This window comes from Xenopus tropicalis, chromosome 2 (genome assembly GCF_000004195.4).
Source record: "Xenopus tropicalis strain Nigerian chromosome 2, UCB_Xtro_10.0, whole genome shotgun sequence".
Taxonomy (NCBI): Eukaryota; Metazoa; Chordata; class Amphibia; order Anura; family Pipidae; genus Xenopus; species Xenopus tropicalis.
Genome location: NC_030678.2, coordinates 72,347,940 through 72,371,698, shown reverse-complemented (window position 1 = coordinate 72,371,698; position 23,759 = coordinate 72,347,940). Strand labels below are relative to the sequence as shown.

Here is a 23,759-nt window from a genome sequence, read left to right as displayed (position 1 = left end):
GAAATCACCCAAAATAATTGCAGGGGTGTCACAACATAGAATAAAAGAGAGTCGGGATTCAGAGTCATGGAGGAATATAGCCAAGGATTTTGTAGATTCTGTAAACAACTGCCACCCGCACAGGGAGAAGGTGGAACAGCTGAACCGTATGTACCTCAAAAGAAGGAAACCTGAAAGTAGGAGGCATAGAGATTAATTTAAAATGGCAATGAGGGGAGAGCAGAATGCCAGCCCCTCCCCCACGGCCAGTAATGCAGGCAGTATGAGAGAAGGAAAGACCACCAGAGAGAGCTGCCTCAATCGTATTATCATTCTGAGAAAGCCAGGTCTCGGTTAGGGCAAACAGGTGAAGAGACTTGGAGCGGGACAGATCATGGATTTAAAGGACAATGAAAGGTTAATATAAATTAAAAGTAAATCTAAAGGCATTCTTTTTAAGTACTTACTGCATATCTAAATTCCCTGATCCCTGCTTGCTTCTCTGAGATATGGTGCTGGCAGCCTACAGCAGTGTGAAGACTACAGTGACATCACTGAAATCTCTCTTCCCTTCCTGTAGGCTGCCAGCGGCAGCCTTCCTATTCTCTGAGCATGTGTGTAACTTGATCCTGTCTCCTGTTCTGAGCTACACATACCCACCAGCCAATCAGAAGCGGATCTGCCAGAGGGGAGGGGGGGGAGGGAATGAAACACATGTGCAGTATGAAGCAAGGAGGGGAAAGGAAGGGAGAATATATTTTTAGAGATGGCTGCCTGTTCTAGAAAATGTGAAGTAAGTGCGACTGAGTAAATATTCGATTAGGTGAGCCAAAAGTGTGGTGTTTTTACTAAACAATAGAAGGACTATTGGGCAGTATGCTTTTTAAATTTTGGCTTGCATTCTCCTTTGATTTGTTAGTAGCAGAACAGGTATTAAGAAGAGAATGGGAGATAAGAAGAGAATTTGAATAAGGTTAGACAGGTTAGTAGTTTGTGAGGGTTTTGCCAGAAGTGAAGCTTTGTGTGGGCGATAGCAGATAGGTATATGGCAGGGACCAGGATTTGAGATATCACCTGCAGTAAGCAGAATGATTTGAGATTGCTATGTTTTTGCAAGGTATTAGTTGGAGGTGCTAGATTTTTCAACTTTGTATATCTTAATTGTATATAAGGTGGGAGTGATGATTGGACCTAAGGCTGGTTCTGAACTGAAGTTCCTATACTATTGGTTGTTAATAGCTTAAGGGAATGGGCCACATGCTGTGTGAATGCACACATAGACTATCGGCTAAGCTAAAGTTGGCTAGCGTTTTTTTTTTTTTTTTTTTGTACCCTAGTTGGCATTCATGATATTTGGCACCTCAGTTTGCACATATTCCGGTTACCAGAGGTCATCCTCAGCGTAATATCCACTAGGGCAGAGACTGATGAACAATGTTATGTAACGTGTCAACTGTATAATAATTACAGTGGAGGTATTGAATATGATAAGAATAGCGATTGGGTTTTTAGTATTCTCATCTTACTGCCCATCTGATCACCTTTAGGATGCTATTATTTTTTTTTTTTTTTTATAACACTTTTCTGTTTTATTTGCAAATTAGGAAAGGGTACTATACTTTTTTCATCAATTTATTTTTCATGAAGACTGCGTACCAGTAGGTATTCCATGAATTTGCAGGCTCTATGAAATAAAGCCACCAGAGAATTGGCTCACTACCAAGCTACCTACTGTCTGCAGTAATTGTAGCTTTCAAGGTTTAACCTTTTGTCTGTTTTTTTTTTTTCTCTCCTTGTGCTCTGTGATGCATTCAGGCCGGATTTGTGGCAAGGCCACAAAGGCCTGGGCCTTGGGTGGCCGTGCTTTAGGGGTGGCATGCAGCCCAGCTTCTGCTTTTAATTTGGGCCCAAAGCACTGGGGTGGGGGGGGAGACCTAATAGTTTTTAAGGCTGATGCCACACCAGGCGTAGGGCTGATTTTTTCGGCAAGCGGAAAAACGCTTGCCGAAAAATTCAGCCCTACGCCTGCTACTTGTGCCTGCACCCGAATGAATGGGATACGCTCGGGTGCAGGCACATGTAGCCGATATACGCATGAAAACGCGAGAGAATGCAAAGTCTCTGGTTTTCATGCGTATATCGGCTACATGTGCCTGCACCCGAGCGTATCTCATTCATTCGGGTGCAGGCACAAGTAGCAGGCGTAGGGCTGAATTTTCGGCAAGCGTTTTTCCGCTTGCCGAAAAAATCAGCCCTACGCCTGGTGTGGCATCAGCCTAATGCCCCACGCACTGATCCCCAGTGCTCTGGACCCGACTACAAATTTCTGCGCATGCGTGCACCTGAGCAGTCCCAAATGGGAGGGGGCGGCAATGAGCCAGGAGATGGGGGCTCAGGGGCGCATTATGAATGCGGCCCTGGATGCATTAATTTGACTGGCTGCAATTTCTCTATTGCTAATCAGTGGCTGATTCTTGGCTTGTGGATAAATGCAGGCTGAAAATAATGCTAATTTGACATGCGAAAAGTCCAATTTGTTTGTCACATAAGGTTAGATACTTTAACATAGCATGATGTTTACCAATGTCCACCAAAACATCTCTACAACTGCTTTTCATTTTTTACTATTTTCATAAAACGTATGTTTTAGACAGTGGCATAACTTTAAAGGGGGCAGCCAATGTGACTGTGACTGTGTCCCAGGACTACAGCGATTTTGTACATGCACTACAGTACATGCTAAACTCTTAAGTGATTTCATGTGGGAGTTTATTTGGTAGTATAAATACTTTGGGTAGAAAAGGCCTTGTGCAGCTAGATGAAGTAGAGCGACGGTTACACTAGACTTTTCCACAGGATGGGCCTTCATTATGTGGGGAGAGGTAGTGAAACAACAACTCACAAATGCTGTTGTGTTAAAATAAGAATAAAGGATGCCAGAGGGTTCTTTGCATCAAACAAACAACAGGTTTATTGTCCAAGGCAATCTACTTGGTTAATATTCTCACAGATCCAATGAGGCATTGCAGCAATAAATGATCAATTTCAGTACAGTCAATGACGAGACAGCGCAATATGACACCATGTGGAGATAGCTTGAGGAAGTTTAAAGGACTTATAAACCCTACACAGAAAAATTCAGTCAGTGAACAGCCTCTTTGAAATCTTTCAATACCTGCCACTATAGTTGTTCAATAGTAAGGCTGCAACATCCCCTTAATTACTTTTTCCTTCTCCTCCTGTAACCCACTCGGGCCCCCTCCCTAAGGAATTTGCTTTGGCTTTTGGCTCCTGGGCATGCTCAGTTTTTCACAAATCGGGTTACTAAACACACCCTCCATTCAAGCAGCCAATGAAGAGATGGCATTGCTGGTTTCCATAGAAACTCAGCTCTAGCTCTCTGCTATTTATTTATCCTAACCTCCTCTCCTGAGCTTGGCTTAATTATTACATAATTATTAAGTATTGTTGGCCCTGGGGCCAAATGATCGAATAATAATGGCGGCAATGGGGAAATCGGTTCGGGGACCGCATCAATGAGCCGATGCGGTCCCCGATCCGACTAAATCTTTTAACCTGCCCGATCGATATCTGCCCGATTTGCGATGGTCGCACGAAAGATCGTTCAATCAGCCACCAACCGTTCAGGGTTGAAACGGCAGATAAGGAGAAACAATAGGATTATAGATAGGATAATAGAAACAATAGGATTTCTACCTCCTTCTGCCGATTCAGCCCTGAAGGCAGATTTTGCTCAGGCGCCTTCTATGGCGCCCGATCAAAATCTTTTAACCTGGCCGATCGGCGAGTCGACCGATATCAGCAGACTCCTGCGATATCGGTCAACTCGCCGACTTGCCATACATGCACCGAATATCGTACGAAACGAGGTTTCATACAATATTATCGGTGCGTGCAGTGCTGTCCAACTTCTGTTGTACCGAGGGCCGGAATTTTTCCGACCTACGTGGTGGAGGGCCGATAATGGAAGCCAGCTTTGACCACTCCCCTTTTTGAAACTGCACCCACTTGAAACCACACCCATGTTATCACATGACCATACCCATATTAATGGTTGTAGTACAGCAAAAACCTGCCATACTCTGCCTGCCCTACCCTGCCTGTGTGCCATACTCTGCCTGCCCTACCCTGCCTTTGTGTGTGCCATACTCTGCCTTCCCTACCCTGCCTGTGTGTGCCATACTCTGCCTGCCCTACCCTGCCTGCGTGCCATACTTTCACTGTGTGTGCCATTCTTGGCTGGTTTGTGCCATACTTGGCCTGTGTGTGCCATACTCTGCCTGCCCTACCCTGCCTGTGTGTGCCATACTCTGCCTTCCCTACCCTTCCTGTGTGCGCCATACTTTCACTGTGTGTGCCATTCTTGGCTGGTTTGTGCCAAACTTTGCCTGTGTGTGCCATACTCTGCCTGCCCTACTCTACCTGTGTGTGCCATACTCTGCCTTCCCTACCCTGCCTGTGTGTGCCATACTCTGCTTGCCGTATGCTGCCTGTGTGTATGGCACACACAGGCAGCCTACAGTGACACAATGCTGGTACTGCTCCTACAGTCTGCACAATAACTATATATTTAAAAACTTTTTAATTGCAGTACCACCTCAGTATATGTGCTTTTTGTAGTATGCAGGGATTATTTGTGGGTTTCTACTGCTCCTGAGGTGTGAACAGGGGAACAATGGGGGTGATTACAGCCTGAGCCTGAGGTGTGAACACTGCAGGGGGTGAACAATGCAGAGATTAAAAGGTGTGAACAGTACAGGGGATTACATATTTAAACAATACAGCCTGAATCTGAGGTGAGAGCATGCAGGGGGGGGGGGGGGCAGTTAATCACAGTACTGATACCATTTAAAGCTTACACAAGAGTAAGCCATCAAAGCACCAGACAGGTGGGGGGGCCACACAGAGGGGGGCCGCCAGTTGGACAGCACTGGGTGCGTGTATGGTCAGCTTTAGGGCTCTGGCACACGGGGAGATTAGTCGCCCGCGACAAATCTCCCGTGTCTCAGGCGACTAATCTCCCCGGATTGCCATCCCACCGGCGAAAATGTAAATCACCGGTGGGATGGCATACGCCATCCTCTCGAGGCAACTTGCGCGATTTCACTGAAATCGCGCCACCGCGTATGCCATCCCACCGGCGATTTACATTTTCGCCGGTGGGATGGCAATCTGGGGAGATTAGTCGCCCGCGAACAGGGAGTTTTGTTGCGGGTGACTAATCTCCCCGTGTGCCAGAGCCCTTAAGTCAGAACTGATGTACCGTAACTAAATAATGGGGACATACATTATTGGCATTTATCTCTGCTTCACTGCCAGCTGGATTAAAGGCTCTGCAGAGTCACAAGGGCCTAATGCATTCAGTATTCAGCATGTCATAATCAGAGAGATTATATTCCCCCAGTCTTTAAGGGCTCTGGTACACGGGGAGATTATTCGCCCGCGAGCAGGGAGTTTTGCCGCGGGCGACTAATCTCCCCGTGTACCAGAGCCCTAAACAAAATAACTCATGTTGCAACTGATAAAATCAGTGCAACAATCAATGATAATATAACTAGCGTTATCTGGCTTCCGGTGATTGTGCGATATTGCAGGATTCTTATTATCTGTTTTTTTTTTCTTTGAAGGAGCACTAAAAAAAACCTGCTTCTTTAAGTAGTTAATCATTACTCACATACACAATGAAATTCACTTGTGTGACCTTAAACTATTAAGTCAGTCTTGCTGACATAAAGCAGTAAGGATAATAAACTTTGGAACTTTCCACCACCTTGCATGGAATCTGTAGCTTTGGAATGTGCAAACTATGCATATGTATATACTACACTTCTTGTAAGAGGCACAAACACTTTCTACCCACCCCTTTCCTGTCTTCATTTACTAATCTTTTTTTTTTTAGTCCCTTACTCCAGGGATCCCCAACATTTTTTACCTGTGAGCCACACTCAAATGTAAAAAGAGTTGGGGAGCAACGCAAGCATGAAAAATGAGGGTGCCAAATAAGGGCTGTGATTGGCTATTTGGTAGCTCCTATGTGAACTGGCAGCTTAAATGAGGCTCAGTTTGGCAGTACAACTGGTTTTATTGCAACCAAAACTTGCCTCCATTCCAGGAATTAAAAAATAAGCACCTGCTTTGAGATCACTGGGAGCAACATTAAAGGGGTAGGCGAGCAACAGTACAGTAGTACTGTAATGTGTAATGCTCTTTTATAAAGTTTCCTTCTGCTTCTTTGTTGTGTACAGCATGCAGTGCACAAACTTTCTTGACTGCCTTACTGCAGTACCCGTAGGTTCTCCATAATACAGCACCAGATCTTTTGACACAGTTCCACACCGTATTTTTAAAGAATGGGGCTGCCTCATCACCTCTCCTTTACTTCTGGGCCTGCCTTAGTTTGGTCCAATCTGGAATTGGCGAGGCAATGGGAATCCATCTTAATGTCAGTTTTCATCCATCCCTCAAAATAGTCTCCAATTTGGCCATAAACCCATTTCAGCATATAGTCCCCCAGAGACTATTATTTTGGAGCTTGCTTTAAACATCTTCTGCTCTGTCTATCATCTAGGACCCAGAAAGTCTTCTCATCAGCAGTGGTGTGACCTTGCAGGCCACAACGGTCACTGCTCCTTATGGTGGTCCTGGATCAAAGGTTTCTCTCTAGTATTATAAGATTGGAAGGGTGGCAGCCTTCTGCTGACTGGCTATAACCTGGGGCACATTGGTGGCAACCTTACCAACCAGCTCCTCTGACTTGGATCCCCGGCTGCTTCAACTTCACCATTCTCACTTTCACAGCCCTGCCCCCACTTTCTAGGACCAGACAAACCCTTATCTTTTATTAGGGCTTCCTCCTGCTCCAGAATTGTCACTTTCACCCTGGATTCTTCCATTAATGGCTTGCTCAACTGAGACTTTAACTTTTCCTCTTCCACTCAGCTCACTGGCTCTATCACCATGACCATTTTAGCCAAGTCAGCGATTTTTGCCTCTGATATGCTGAGTTAAATCTGTTTTTGTAGCCGTTGCTACAACACCTCTACCCCAGCTGGAACAGACTGTTCCCCCACAGGGGAACACTGGGCTCAGCCAACAGTTCTTGCAGAAACAGCTGCATTGTGCATTCAGATGATCAAGGGTCTCTGGTACCTTGTGGTAGCAGATGCCACAAAAAAGCACCAGGAGGCTGCAGCCTTCTCCAGTTAACTTTTGGGAGAACAGGCCTGCCTAATGTACCTAAGTTCTTTGAGGAACTGAGAACTGTTCATGCTGCTGCATTTGCTATGCAAAAATCACTGCTCTCTGGCACTGCTAAAGCCCAATGCAGCTTTAGCAGTACTTTGGCTCTAGCTCGGCAGACTCTTGGCGGCACCACTTCTACAGCTTTCTGTACACTTCTGTCCGTGCCCAGATCTCCCCTAGTTAAAGGACTCTCCCATTCTGATCAACACTGTGCTGTTGGGGGTTCAGCCTCTCATTTGAGCCACCTGTTGCCCCACCAGCTTCCCTTCTATTTCTGGTTACCGGGTTCTTTAGTAACCTGGCTTCCAGGAAGCACATGTATCTACTGCAAATCTACACAGACCATTCTTCTTTCCAGACATTTCTGCATTTCCCTCATGGTCAGCCACAAGGGTGCTGGTACTCCATTCTCCTTTACTGGCCCTTGATGGGCACTCTTTGCTCTGGCTCCTCCATGGCCTAGTGACTTTGTCCTTCTGACTATGCAAAATGTTAATGAGGCAATCAAAGATGGTTGGACGGGCCTTTAGTGTAAAAATCAGACATGTTACACAGTGGTGTGATTAACCAAGACACTTTATTGTAGCAGCTTTCACAGGGATGGCAATGTACAGACTTGAGCACTGGAATCTGGGTCTCACTTTTTTCATTCTTTCTCCCACATATGCTTTCTTTCTCATGAAGCCTCCAGTGCCACTGCCATCTGTAAATACACTAGCAGAGTGCCTCTAAGGGGGCCTCCTCTCCTGTAAACCTTGCCCCCTGCTTCTGTCATACAGTGCACAAGCTTATCCCAGACTTTCTGCTAAAAACACAGAGCAGAAATGGTTGTCATTTAAAATTATATTAAATCATTACTGTTATCAATTTATTCCATAAATAAGTAAATGTAGAATTGTTAATAATGTGGCTTAGTTCTGAGGTAAAGAAGTTAATAGGGAAAAAAAGGAAAGCTTTTAAGAAATATAAGTCAGAGGGGACAGAAGCTGCGTTTAATGAATATAAACACTATAACAAGTGTTGTAAAACAGCAATCCGGAAGGCTAAGGTAGAAAATGAGGAGTGCATCGCGGCAGAGGCTAAAACTAACCCTAGAAAGTTTTTTAAGTATATTAATAGTAAATGGATGCAGGTTGAGAGTGCAGCCCCATTGACTTTTATAGTAACAATATTCTTACAATGGATATAGAAAAGGCAGATGTGCTAAACCAGTTCTTTTCTTCTGTGTATATAGTAAAGGAGCCAGAGTGCCAAGTCCCACCCAATAGCTGCACTGTTGCCTCAGCTCTAACTTGTCAGTGGTTAACACAGGATATGGTGCTTAAAGGTTTACACAAGATTAATGTGAACAAGGCACCAGGGCCAGATGGAATACACCCTCGGGTACTGAGAGAGAGAGGTTTAGTTTTACAGTGGTCTTTTTCTGATATTGTCAGACTCACTTTCATCCGGTATGGAACCTATGGACTGGAAGAAAGCTAATGTCATTCCTATATTTAAAAAGGGAGATCTCAGCCTGGCAATTATAGGTCAGTAAGTTTGACATCCATGGTGGGCAAGTTATTTGAAGCCTTGTTAAGGAATCACATACAAAATGATGTACTGGAGAATGGCATTATGAGCAATAATCAGCATGGCTTTATGAAGGACAGGTCATGTCAGACCAATTTTCCAAAAAGAGCGGAGCACCACGTGATTAAAAATAAAAACTTTATTCAGTCACATTAAAAAGGCACATGTACATCTTACAGACCTACGCTTAATGCATTTTGTGGCATCCCGCTACTTCATCAGGTGGATTTATACTGTACTAAATCAAGAATTCTGTGCCACACGTCAAGAGTAATCATTGATATGTCCTTTATTCATCTGTCCCTCAGTTTCAACAGGGTGTCTGATTCAGGCCTGGAGAGGGTATAATAGAAACTGAAAAGTAGATTAAGGTGAATCATTTGCCCCAGAGGCCAGTAACAAAGTTTCCCATGGCCAACTCTGTCTCCAGGATACTTCTGGGATCTGGGAACTGCTGATGAGATGGCCCTTACAAATGAACAGTAGCTTTCATAAGCTGGGAAACCCCTTAATTTTGTTTAATACCTCAACAAAATACATTTTTGAGGTCTGAAAAAGAGCCAATCCAATGGACTTCCAAATTCATATAAGCGTTGCCAGAGGGTGGTGTGGCCCACCAGGCTGCACAGGTCACCCTTGGGTCGAGCTGCCATCTTTTCTAGAGAATAAAATTGTATTCCTCCCTCTTTCTCCTCTGTTGGCTGAGCCCCACAGCAGTCAGTATAGGCAACACTAAAATAAGGGAATATAACACTTTTAATAAAGATATATTGCTAAGTGCTCCACTGCTCTCTACCTCCTGTGCCTGCCAGTAATCACAGAGTCTGCTTTGTATTTAGTGAATACTCCTGTTTTTCCCTGTTGATAACTTTGTTATACATAGAGCAACCCTGTTCCATCCTCTGTAGATCTTCTAAGTCCTTTGTCTCTTCAAATAGGCACAGAAAGCTTCTTTTACAGATAGATAGATATATACATAAATACAAAAAAATCATTTAAACATTAAATATACCCTAAAGGATTGTTTTGCCTTCAATAAGGATGAATTTAATCTTAGGGCTCTGGCACACGGGGAAGATTAGTCGCCCGCGAACAGGGAGTTAATCGCGGGCGACTAATCTTCCCCGTGTGCCAGAGCCCTTAGTTAGGTTCAAATACAAGGTACTCCTTTTATTATTGCAGAGTAAAGGAAATATGCTTCAATATTTTGATTACACTGGAGTTGGCCTTCCTGTAGAACTAATGTGGCATGAATACAGATGATTTTGTTTTTATTAAACATGTACTTTTATGTGCCCATGAGAATATCAAATAAGTTATTTATTCACCTCTAGTGTTCCTAACATGTTTAGTTCCGTTGAAAGTAAAAATATCAGAGAAAACTTCCGTAGACTCCATTTAAGCATAATTCTGATTTAAAAAATTATTAATTTTACTTTGTAATAGTAAAACAGTACCCTTGCACTTGATTCTAATTTCATGAATCCATATTGGTGGCAAACCAATCTTATTAGGTTTATTTGATGTTAAAATGGTTTGTAGCAGACTTTGGGTATCCAGTTTATGGAAAGGTCTATTTGGAAAACCTCAGGTCCCAGGCATTCTAGATAATTCCCAGTATGCACAGATACAGTATCTATTAAGTGGTATGTGGTTTCTAAGCTGTGATGTGTCTGTGTGTTGCAGGTTAATGTTCTTGCACTCAGTATCTGCACAAGAGAGGCCTACCAGTCCATGAAGGAAAGGAATATCGATGATGGCCATATCATAAACATCAACAGGTAGGGGAGGTGGGAGGCTGCAGCCTGCACCACAGTTGGGGCTAGACAGTGGCGGAACTACTGGGTGTGCAATTGCACCCACGCCCGCCCCCTGCTCACACCGGTGTGAATTCCAGAGGGGAGGTGGGGGGCCCAACTGCATGCCCTGCACTCAGGCCCAGGGTTGACTAGTTAAGTTACTGGGGCTAGATATCATTTATGGTGTGTAAACCCACTGATTTTTGTTGCTTTTTTATTGTTTTATCACACTACTAGTCATAATCATGCCTGCTTGTCTGGTTTACTTGTATCATGTTTTCCTTCATTTCCATTTATGCTGTGTCTTACTGCATTTGTATTATGTTATCGTTCCTCTGCATTGTAATCAGCATGTACACCTAAAAAAATGCAAATTGGTACTATGAACATTTACATTGAAAATCCAAATATTGCTGTTCTGTTAGACTATGTACAATCATTGGAATTTTGTAAATTCACATTTTACTAGCAAGCCTATTTCTGCATAAATTTAATGTATTGCTATGTGTTTTATATGAATGCAGATGTAATGAAAATAATTCCTACCATATTCCTACCATATTTATGTAATATTATACTTGTTGCATTTATCAGTACAATATTATGTAATGAGCCTTTCCTTTACTATAGTGATTGTTTGTTTGCAGTGGTGTAACTATTCTGTGCTGGACCCCCTCACCAAAAAAAAGTCTTTTGAGGGGCCCAGCACAAACCCTACCGGCCTGGCCCCTGCGCTATTGTATACAAATTTCTATGTAACAATAGAGGAAGCAGACCGTTTGTTTGATTACATAATAAACTCAGAGAAATCAGTGGGAAAATGTGCTACTTCCTGACTGCTTATTTAATTTTACTCTAGATGAAGCTGGACCTACATTTTAAAAAAGCAGTCAAAACTCTGGGCCCGGTTGGATAGGGTTCAAGAAAAGGTGGATTTGGGCAGGCGCAGATTAGAAAATGTTTGGCCTGTATATTACTAGTGTGCATGAATAATAGCTGGGCTAGATTATTTTTGATAATTTACAAGTTTTCTGGACAATTTGTAAAGATACTGTCTATTTAGAATGGTTTTTGTGTATGAAAAGATATCTCAAGAGTATTGCACAGCTGGCTCCTGAGTCTCTGAACTGATTCTTTATATTACAATAGTTCTTGTGTAAGGGTAATTTACAATGGTTGTTCCATACAGCTGCACTAAGGACTGTTGGGTCTGTCCATGTCTTCTACTGAATAGTGCAAAATTGTTTGTATTAATGTTGAACTCTGGAGCCGCTTCCACCATGAATATGGCTGTAATTCCAGGGTTCCCCCAGCAGGTTTCATCAGTGAGCTCAGCACACTTGTACCAATAAAATTTCACACTAATGCTGTTTTAACGCCACGGCTGTAAGTGATGCAATCCCCATTCTGAGAATGTTAACTGGATTCGGTTTGTAAGCACTGTAATTTCATTCATTTTGACATATTATGTTGGAATCTCTGGGGAAAAAACTAGGAATGCATTATTTTGGGATTTGGCTGAATCCTTTAATGAAACATTTGGCTGAATAATGAACCGAATCTGAATCCTAATTTGCCTATGCAAGTAAGCCTGTAGAAAGGCTATAGAGAACTGCGTGGTTGAGAGAGAGTGCAAGGTGAAATTTTTTTTTAACTTCTGTGTGTGATTTTAAGGATTCAGATTCAGTTCGGCCAAGCACAATTCTGGATTTGGTGCACCTCTAGAAAAAAAACACTTTATTGTGTGAAAAAACAAAGCAATTTGCGAATGAAAATTGTACTTTCCACATCGTACTACATTTATAATGAAGGCCAAAGACCATAAACAATCCATATATTTTTTAAACTGGTTTCTTCATTCATCAGGGTTGACCGCTTTAGACATTTTAGTGAAATAGTTTTGGTGAAATGATACAGTCATAGGTATTTAGTGAATCTGTGTACTTACTCTATGATTAGGATTATTGTTTGTGGGTTCCGGAACTGGTGGTATCCCTTTTATCTCTGCTTCTACCTGGTTTCTTCTAACTTAATACATCTGGACAATTGTCAAAATATCTGTATTGTTTTACACACTTTGTTTTGTTTCCATAGTTCTCATTTGTCTCTTTAAAAAAAAAAAAAAAAAAAAAAAACATTTATGTTTTTTTTCCTCATTTTCATTTATTTACTTTATTTCTGGCATGGAATGAAATTTACTTGATTTACTTCATAAGAAATAGTTTGGAGCATTTTATTTAAAATATTTATCATTGTTAAATCAATCATCTCATTCCCTTCAAAAGTAGAAGAATACTCGTTTTGTTTCATCATATATTAGGTATGTATTTTCCAATAAGCGGATTTGATCAATTGTTGATTTTAAAACTAATTTATTACTTTTCTTATTGCTAAGCTGTTTTTATGTTTTTGTTTTTCTTCAGCATGAGTGGCCATAGAGTTCTTCCTTCTACAGTTATGCACTTTTATTCAGCTACTAAGTATGCTGTAACTGCCCTGACAGAGGGCCTCAGGCAAGAGCTCAGAGAAGAAAAGAGTCACATCCGAGCAACGGTAAGATGGAGAATAGGAAAAACATTTTGCAAGTCGTTTTTTCTTACTGACTGCAGAAATTATTTAAAGTTGCTAGAGAGTGATTTAAAGGAATACTGTCATGGGAAAACATGTTTTTTTTTTCAAAATGCATCACTTAATCACAGAATCCTGCATTGAAATCTTTTATGATATCGCCCTCTCCCAGCAGCCGATCAACAGAACAATGGGAAGGTAGAAAGATTAGGCTTGGGACTTCCCCAGTTACATGGGAGTAGGAGAAACAATAGGTTACCTGAAAGCTGTTCTAATGTGTAGCGTTAAGCTGGCCATACACGCACTGATAATATCGTACGAAACCTTGTTTCGTACGATATTCAGTGCGTGTATGGCATGTCGGCGAGTCGACCGATATTGCAGGAAGCTGCTGAAATCGGTCGACCGATATTGCAGGAAGCTGCTGAAATCGGTCGACTCGCCGATCGGCCAGGTTAGAAAATTTTGATCGGCCTATTTACAGTTGCATGAATGCACCTTCAAAGACTTTTTAACAAAAAGTCCTTCTTGGGGTGAAGCAGGATGGAGGACAGAGTGCTCAAAAGAAGGACTGTCATTCATAAACTAGAATGCCCCCCATTGCTGCTTCCTGGGCACGTGCCTTTACTATCTACCCCTAGTACTGGCCCTGCTCCATAACATGTTCTTTTAGGAGCACGCTGTTCATGAGTATAGGTCCTAACTCCCACCTAACATGAAATCATGATTCTTCTACTAGCTATGTGGCTGTGCTCCTGCTTTGTGACTTTCTTGATGGGTGTTCAAAGTGAGTAATGTAAGGCTTATGAATATATATGTTCTGGTGTCAGAAGGCTTTACACTACATGCCTTGATTTGTGAAGGTCTACCACCTCAGAAGCCATGTTCCAATATCATGCACAGGTAAGATCTAGAAAGATCGAAACAGGCTATCAGTAAGTTTTGATAGATGCCTGTAAATTATTAGGGTGTATCTGTGCTGTTAAACAAGTGGTTCTTCATGCATAGTTGACCACAGGGACATTTACAGATTGATTTGCATATACTGCCCATAATTCCTTATGTGGGAGTTCCAGGTTTGGGTGTGCTATTCATGTAGCATGAGGCATGTTACTTCCATCTGTTTCAGTGAAAAATACTTTAGCAGCTTGCTCCTTGGAGAAGATGCCATGGAGAGAGCTGCTGTTTTAAAATAAAATTGTGAGACCGAGGGGCTTATCACCCCCACCACCCATTAAAGCACCCATGGCAGAAGCTGTGTCTGCCTACCAACAGTTTCCACTGTTCCACTCAGTTTGTATTTAACATAAGCGTTTATCTAATTACCATTAATGGCAGGACATGGTCTAGCAATTTGGGTTTTTGGACCATTTTGACAGAACATTATTCTTATCTACTATAAGTTAGATTAGTAGTTTTAGTAGTAGATTAGTAGTAGTAGATTGTGGGGCTGCTCCAGTGGTAGTACTCACTAACCGGTATCCTGTCCCCAGGGCAGCTTGAGTTTCTACACTGTCGAGTGACAGCTAGTGTACTAATCCTTCTCTTCTCCTTGTTGGAGCCTCTGGCTGCTCTACAAACTACCCCAGCCTGACTCATTTCTAGAGTGAACTATAACAGGATCTGTCCTTACCTACCTACCCCTACTTAGTCTTTCTAGCATTATCCACCCCCTCCAGCAAATTGGGTTTAAATAGACAGAATAGAGAAACCTGACACTTCTGGCCACTTAACTACCAGGGAAATGTTAACTGCTGTGTAGAGACAAAGGCCTTTGCTTTAATTAAACCTTATGGGAACTGTTTAAAGTCTTACGCTGATAACATGCAGTTGGCTATGGGGCCTGTTTTAAGGGGAAGTATACACCTGTGTTCACCAGTTTTTCTCATTTTTTTGTTCTAAAGAGAAATTAGGGAAAGTGTTTACGTACTCGTATGATCCCACTGTCTTAGTCCTTTGTGGCAGGAGGAGAAGGTACTTACTCAAATTAACAGCACTGTATAATGTGCCATTCCTTGTAAGCCTGAGACACAAGTAGCAGCTAGGGAAGGTAGGGACTAAAATATAATAAAATAATATAAGGGAGAGACTAGATGCAAACAAATGATTTAGTGACTAGTGCTTTAAATATTTTTTTTTTTAATTACAGTAGTAGGCAGACAGTAAGAACACATATGTTAAGCATAGGTGTATAGTAGGTTGATGTAAATATAGGATGAAAACGTATCCCTTTAAATGTAAATAAAATATTTTAGAGTATATAGGGTTTTTGACCTTTTAACTTAAACCTCTAATTGTGTGTATTTACTAAAACAGAAGAGGATTTTTTTACATGTAGCATATATTGTATAGTCCCTTTTAAACTGCAATTTAAAATGCTTATGACATACCTCCAGGCCTTAGAATTGATTTTATTACATTTTATGGTTATATGTTGAGAAATAATTTTTTGTGAAGATTAAGAGCTTTATTGTGTCACTATAGTCATTATTAATGCTTATCATGCCAAAAAAAAGGTCTGATTTAAATGTTCTTTAAAAATTATTTTGCAATTTGGGTGAAATAATTAAAAACAAAAATACACACCAGAGAAATTCATGTTCTTTTTGTTTCTTAGAGTATATCGCCAGGCCTTGTGGAAACTGGATTTGCATTTAAACTCCTTGATAATGATCCGGAGAAGGCTGCTGCAACATATGAAAGTATAAAGGTCAGCTAAAAAGTATAGGAGAATAAAATGTGGTTTCAGTTTTAGAAACAGAATACTGATTTGTCTCGGATTACACAAAAATTGCCAATTTAAATGGATAAAATGTAAAAAAGTGCTAAACTGAAGGTATGTAATTTTGAAATATCTTGCATCACTGAGGGCTTACTCCACACAGTTACTCGCTACAGATTCTGTAGCAGTGTGTTAATTTTAGCTTAAAGTTTCCTTAAAAATTATCATGGCTATTTGTTAATTTATTCAATAAAATACTAGATGTAGGGGAAAAAATATATATTCATTTCCCATTATAAGGGCTATAGGAATCATGGAGTTTTACCCACTACTACTAGGACTGTGTTTTGACGTTACATGGCGACTACAGTGATTGGTAATGGAAGGGTTACAAAATGATCCCCTTATTCATGGGAGTGACAGAGTCTCAGATTGTTTACCTAAGTTATTGAGCTGAAATTATGTAATTCACTTTTCATTAATGCTTCTGGTGACTTGGTACAACACTTCAGGACTGGTGCACATGGTGATAAATTGTTTAAATTGCAGCCTTTTAGTTGCTAGAAAGGGTGACGACTAATGTTGATCTGGTAATATAAAATCAGACGTTTGGCATCCATCCCTAAGGTAGTTTCCTGAACCAAGTAAATGTAGGCGTACTAAACTTCAAATTCTTATCTAATAAAAACAAAAACAGGGTTTAACCACAGTATTCAGAGATAAGAATGATAAGGTTTTATTTTCCTTCCCAAATAAAAACACGGATGGAACAATGGTTGGAAATGAGATATAAAATTATTGTATGAAGTATAATAGCTAGTAATCATGGGAAAGAAGTGTAATGATGAAACCTATTTTCTTATTTTGTACGATTTGTACAAATTCTTGGAAACTGAGTGCACTTTTATTCTGTCAACTATGACCTTTTCCATCTCTGTAAATGTGCAATGTTAATCCTATAATATCCTATAATATATGCCTTTAGGTGGAAACGTAGGGTATTTTTTCAGCCCTTCTAACACAAGGCATGCTTTATTTTTTTCTTTTCTTTCAGTGTCTGAAAGCTGAAGACATTGCTAGCACTGTGGTTTATGTGCTCAGTGCTCCTCCTCACGTACAGGTAAGTAGAAATAGTTCTAAAAAATGCGCTTTGCTTTATCCTTACAGAACAGCACTCAGTAGTGTGCAATTATAATTTTAACTGACTCACTATATAGGGTGAGACAAAGATCGTTTCAGTTGGCCATGTGTGCTAAGCTTGGCTTTTTCAGCAACATGGCTGCTTGGCAATTTTCCCTCGGAGGTAAGCCAACAAGCCACTCTTACTGAGTTAAAATTACCTATTTTAAAAAGTTTGTTGGCAGTCTTTTAGTCCTTTACAATACATACAAAACAAGCCTTTATTTGTTTATGTGTATATTTATATAGCGTTACTTGTGTACATTGATCTGTACATGAAAACAATGCAATAATAGAACATACAGGGATCAACATAAATAAAGACACAAATACATTTACACTAGATTTAAACAAGATTACTTTAAAAGTGTTAAAGGAAAACTAATATTTTACTGGATATAATCACCGAGGGGGTGAAAAAGGTTAGGCACCCACCAGTGATTATAATCGCTTACCTGATTCCTCCAAGCTGGTGGTCCTGTTAGCAGAATACTGGGCCAGGGTATTTCAGTAGAAGCTCATTCGGCACAATGCTTCTGTCTTCTTTTCTCCAGGCCCAGGCAAGTGCATGCGCAGTAGAGTGAAACGGACAGCTTTTTGCATCTCTACTGCGTATGCGCATGTGCCTATCAGACCAGAACGGAGAAAAGACAGAAGAAGCCAAAGAAGAAGGCGAAGAAATACCACAGGCAGGTGCAGTTTTTAGTTTACAGAAGCACCATACCAAGAGATTAGAACCAATGGTGGTGCCTAACATTTTTGCCCCCAATCCCCCCCCCCCCCAGATGATTATACCTTTAGGTCTCCTTTTAAGATACAAGAGGATGGATGCTCCTGCTCTGTAGAGGTTAGTGTAATTAGGCGGGTAGCTTACAGATACCAATACGAGGTTTATAAGAGCTGCAATTTACAGTAGTTCTCACTGTGTCATAAAAAAAAAAAAGACTTGAGTTAGATGTTATGTTAGTGCTGAAAAGATTGAAGGAAGATTATTTTAGAAAACAAGGGAAAGCTGCGCTCACCACTAAACTTTTAACCAATATGCAGGGGTGTAATGAGGCTATGACCGCAAAATTCATACAGACAGCAACAAGAGGTCAACTGCACTCATTATTAATATATATTGGACATTCTGTACATTTAATTAGATTCTTTCGGAGGATTTCAGGGGTAGAATTCCACAGATAACTAGAGAGGTACATTTCCTGAAGAAAATGTGAGTGGTGCTTGCCGTGGCAAAAATTGTGCCCCAATATTACAATGTTTCCTTCAGTTTGGTTAATTACCCCCTGCTGGGGCAATTAACCGCCCACTCCCTAGAAAAGTCATTGCACCCCATTCCCGAATAAGCCGCACGGTTTGACACCTCATTAATGGGTCTACGACAAACTGTTGTTAATTGCCCCCTGCTGGGGCAATTAACCGCCCACCCCTCAGAAAATTCATAGCACCCCATTCCCGAATAAGCTGCACGGTTTGACACCTCATTCATGGGTCTACCACAAACGGTGCGGGACTCAGTCAAAGTTGGTCTCAATGTTAAGTCTATGGGCGGATAATTGCCCCCTGTTGGGGCAATTAACCGCCCACCCCCTCAGAAAAGTCATAGCACCCGATTCCCGAATAAGCCGCACGGTTTGACACCTCATTCATGGGTCTACGACAAACTAGTTATTTGCCAAAATCCCCATTTAAAGTCAATGGGGCAAATTTGGGGACCTCTCTTGCCCCGGGGGTAAAACTTATACCCTTGTGCAGGGTATCTTCTGACACAGGTTGCAAACCTTTTCAAATGTGGTAAATTTCACGTTTCTAAAAAATTCCCTCTCTGTGCTACAATCCGTCAAAGTTGGCCTCAATGTTAAGTCAATGGGATTTTTGGGCCGGTGGGATGACATATGCGGCGCTGCCATTTCCCGAGAGGAAACTTCCACGATTTCAGGGAAATCGCCGCGCCGCATATGTCATCTCACTGGCAATTTACATTCAAGCCGGTGGGATGGCATATCGGGGAGATTAGTCACCCGCGCCAAGGGAGATTTGTCGCAGGGGACTAATCTCCCCGTCTGCCACGGCCCTTAGGGGTATTTTATCGGGTGGTTGACATAGTGTACGTTTATCACTAATAGACAGCAGACTCAGCCTAAGCAGGGAAAGGTATCAGCTTTAGGAGGTTCATGAAACACATTTCACCTGCCGATTATCGCTTTATGTTTCTTACCACTACCAGTGTATTGTAGAATATATTATGCTTGTGCACTTTAAATGAATAAATAATTTCCTTTATTTGCTGGTACCCAAACTACCTGTATGAGAATATTTGGGAAAATGTAGTATTAAGTAATTTTATTATCTTTTTACTTTTTCATTTCTATTCTGCTTTTAGATTGGGGATGTTCAGCTAAGGCCTACTGAGCAAATATCCTAGTGATTTAGCACATTGAAGCTTGGCGTTTTTTGAAAGAAGACTTACAACTGAACCTTCAAGGGCTAACTTGGAGGAACCTATTAAGAATTCTCACTTTTGGAGGCTTTTACCCAGAAAGAAAAAAAAAATATGGGGGAAATATATTTTTGTTCTTTATTGTGTAACTGGTACAAAAAGTACATTATCGGCAAGAAACTTTTAGTCTGTTTTTCTTTAATTTTAATTTGTGTTTTTCCCCTTTTTCCTAAACATAGTATTACTTGAAAAAATTTCATTGGAATTATAATTGCAGAGCACATCATTGGTTTGTTCATCTACAAAACTGCTAAAAAATTTCTGTCCCTTTTTATATTTTGGTTGGGGTTTTGGCAATTGTGACCTGTTTCCACCTTTTCCAATCTTCTTAGCAAAGTAAAGGGGTTCCTTCTAGGTTTTATGAAGTCTTTATAACTGAGTTCCAAACAAGATTCTGCTTTTTTATACAAATGTTGCGTCTGATATCTTTTAATTGAATTACATACCTGTTTTAAGAAATACGTGTAAAGGAAATACTGTGAGGAGAAATGTTTAAATAGGTGCACCTGATACTTACACACTACGTATGTTATCTAATTTAAAGGAATGTTTGATTTTTGTGTATGAGTTATAACCCATTAAAGGGCAATTTAGAATGTATGTGCTACCACACTAGCAAAATTACCTCTATTGAACCGTTTTAAATTACTCGTACAGAATGATTTTGTTACCTATTATGACTGATTCCGTTAATCTACTTAACCTCATTTTAACACCATTATTGGCTCTTTTAGTTAATAATTCATATGAAGAACTCCTTGTAAGCCATAATTGTTAACATGGGTTATGCTACTTGCAAAACAATTGTTTAGTATTTTCCATCAATAGTAATGGTTGTTTTGATCATATAGCACAGATAATGATAAGGCTTAAAAACAATACAGATTTTGGTTCCTTTGGTATTTTTAATCAGACACTAACATCTTGTCTGGCAACAACACAGTTGGGTGTGTACATTTTTTGACATATTTTATTTACCTGTAATACTATATTATATTACTTTCTCTTATATTAGACTAGTGTCATACTAGTGAAATGCTCCACACATATGACCAATAGCTCATGAATTGTCGGGCCACACAATGGAGACATTCACTTGTAAGCCAAGGTGCGTGCAACTTCCAAAAAATCACTTGCTATTACTAGGAAGTTACAAGATCGCCCATGCTGGTCATGGTTTAAAGAGTCTATTGTTAGCATATAGTTTATTTGCCTTACTGTTTGCGCACTTGCCGGAGCATGTGACAGCATATAACCTGAGACTAGTTTAAATTCAGGAGATTGCCATTGGCTTTGTTTGCATTACAAATTACTAATTGAGCGTCTTTTGTTGCCCACCTAACTGCCTTTGATATTTTCCAAATAACTTGGATGCGTAATGTAAGCATGTTTTTAAAACATGATGTCCATTTCTGCTGTCCCACACACAAATGTTGAGAATGACTGCTGAGGCTATCAAACTGTGTATTTCCAAGCCAAGAAAATGAAAGCTTCATTCTTCATTCAGTGCCATGTACATAGCGTGATTCATGTGCTCCCTTCTACGTAGCTTGTACTTTAGAGCTGTGTTCCAAGTGACTTCTTAATAAACTCTTGTGATTGCACCACGGCAATTACATGCCTGTATGCATCCATATTACCTCATGGGTTTTGTGGGAACAATTTTTTGTATATATACTTCCTTTCTGTTATATGACACTTTAGAATGCATAATTTGTTGACTTTTTCTGTAATATTTTCAACCCTAAACCATGAAACTAGAAAAGACAGAACTGTGGCTTATAATACTAAAATGCTTAAAATGCCCATAATCCTCAGGTTTCTGATTGATGTAACAAGCCATATATATACCCTTCAGTGTGTTGTTCTACATTGTGTTACAGATCCTTGAAAGGAAAATATACAACTTCCCTCCTTTTGACATGTCCTCATTCAGTTGGGATTCAGGTGTAGAAAAGGTACATAAACAATATCAGAACTTCCAAAAATAAATATAAAAGTATTTTTTACACAAACATACAGTCCACAGATTAAAAGGAAACCATTACTCTCATGACTATTTTCCAACATCACTTAGGCTGACAGTATAATGCAACCCCTTCCTCACCTTGTCTCATTGTGAAGTGATGGATTCTAGGAGCTGAGGTCCTATAGTGGGTAGTATGCAGATTCTCTGGAATACAGGGGGACCTTAAGTCCCAGGATCCATCACTGCACTTTCACAAATAAGGTGAAAGAAGGGTTGGATCACTCTGTAAGGTTAAAGAGAGGAGGGGGGTATGCCTGTGTTAAAAACACAAAGTTCAGTTCAGAAAGTGTTTATGCATCTTTTCTACAGGTGGCCTTTTATCTATGCTACCTGATCATTTGCAGATAATTATTGGCCACATCAGTAAGAATCAATTAATTGATGAGACAAACATTCCCTAATCTTGCAACAAAATTGCTGGTTTATATTTCCATATAATCCCATATAGGCATTAAAATCATACAGTTACATTTCACTGTGTGTGTATGTATGTGTTTGTAAATGTTATTTTTTTTTTCATCACTTATAAAGTCACTTACGTCACTTATTTTGCATTATTTTATTGGCCAAAAAAAAAAAAATCTCACTGGAACATCTGCCACTGCTTTGAAATACCCAACATACCCTTTATTCTTGCACCTCTTTGTGAGGATTGGATACACCCCTCCCCCCAAAATCCACAGTACACTTCCTTAGTTTAAAGTAGAGGGAAATGGGTATGTTCCGCCCCCTACATCAAATCCTGATATTTCTCTACTACATACAGATTTAATGGTGATGGTAGGCAGGGAGTAATCTAAAACAGTTGTCTCTGCTCGTTATACTCGTAATTCGCACTAAAATTTTTAAACCTATGACATTTTCATAGATGATAACTGGATAACTGGTCAAATACTTGATGGCTAATTGATTCAGTTTACTGTGAACTCCACTTGATTACAGCTTGGAAATTTTTTCTTCATGCTTTGGGTAAGATTATAACTTGAATTTCAGCATGTGCTTGTTGTCAGGGTTGGACTGGGTGATGGGACACAAAAAAAAACAAAAAACTGTGGGGCCCCATCGACCCAGACCCGATCCAAAGCATTGACATTCCTCCCCCGATCGCAGTGAAGTAAAAGACATACACACTTGGTTGGGGGTCGGGTGGTCAGTTGTCAGGGGGGGTGGCCTGGGGTTTTAGCCCCAGTGGGCCCCATACACCCTAGTCCAACGCTGCTTGATGTAGCCATTTCTGATTTTGTGATTTCTGAGCCATTTTGAATTTTTTGTGATTTCTGAGCCATTTCTGATTTCTGGGCCACTTGTTATCTTTATGACTGACAACTAAGTATGTATTAATTATATACAAGTAGTGGCTGTTTATGGTAGAACATTAAACATGCTGCCTTGCAACCTGCAACCATGTTATAAAATTCAATCACCACTGAATTCCAGCTTTCTTCCCACAAATGATTGCTGGAAGTTATAGTTCTGTAACAGCTGCAGTAACCTTGCAGTAGATTAAAGCAGGATCTCACTGTTGGAAGTTATTTTAATAATGAAGTCGCCAACTAAACTGTGTTAAACATCTGTAACTTACTGTGCACTACATGCTGAACAAGTCTGTAAGGTTTGTTTTACTGCAAATGTGTTATTGCTATTTTGTTAGGTAATTATCATTTGATTTTTCAGATCACTAGACTGCACTTTTATTTTCCTATTAATTTGCACTTCTAAATTACTTGGGTAGAATGATGATGATGACTGGGTGATATTAAACAGTAATTTTGGAAAAAGGGGTGAATTAATAACATTATGTCTAATGGTATTATTTATCAATAAAACTGGTTGTGTGGAACATTTGCTGACTGTTGCTGGTCATTCTTTTTGTTTGTTTTAGGTTCAGCAGATTAATATTTGTTTGCATGTTAAGTCTGGGAAGTGGTTAACCTCAGTCTGGATATTGGCTGTTCCACTGACTGAAGCAACTACATTTCTTACTACTACTTGGTCTATATTTTATCCATTTTAATCAGTAATGATGTTTAAAGGAGCTGTTTAGCCAAAACAAATCCGTACCCTTAAGTTAAAGTTTTTGGTCCTGACTGATGACATAAGATCTGAGAAATTTTCTCAGATCTGAATATGCAGATAAGGGTCTGG

General features: G+C 40.4%; 1 protein-coding gene and 1 long non-coding RNA gene across 5 annotated transcripts in view; one reads left to right on the top strand and one right to left on the bottom strand.

Moving 5' to 3' along the window:
• The window catches only part of dhrs11 (dehydrogenase/reductase (SDR family) member 11), a 65,704-nt gene that overhangs the window by 31,587 nt on the left and 10,358 nt on the right, over positions 1-23,759 (top strand). For 2 of the 4 annotated variants that reach the window (XM_012961036.3, NM_001011258.1), the window contains exon 3: positions 10,501-10,595. In XM_012961036.3, the coding sequence (XP_012816490.1) occupies positions 10,501-10,595 (95 nt within the window). Of the gene's footprint in view, positions 1-10,500; positions 10,596-13,036; positions 13,167-15,798; positions 15,892-16,957; positions 17,024-17,636; positions 17,760-19,468; positions 23,459-23,759 lie in introns of those variants that run through there. The other 2 variants (XM_012961041.3, XM_031895918.1) reach the window with 2 other exon arrangements.
• Positions 9,372-12,646, bottom strand: LOC116408835. Its single transcript, XR_004221293.1, has 3 exons — positions 12,562-12,646; positions 10,880-10,972; positions 9,372-9,546 (listed from the first exon to the last, which is right to left on the bottom strand). It is a non-coding gene; the product is annotated as an uncharacterized LOC116408835 (long non-coding RNA).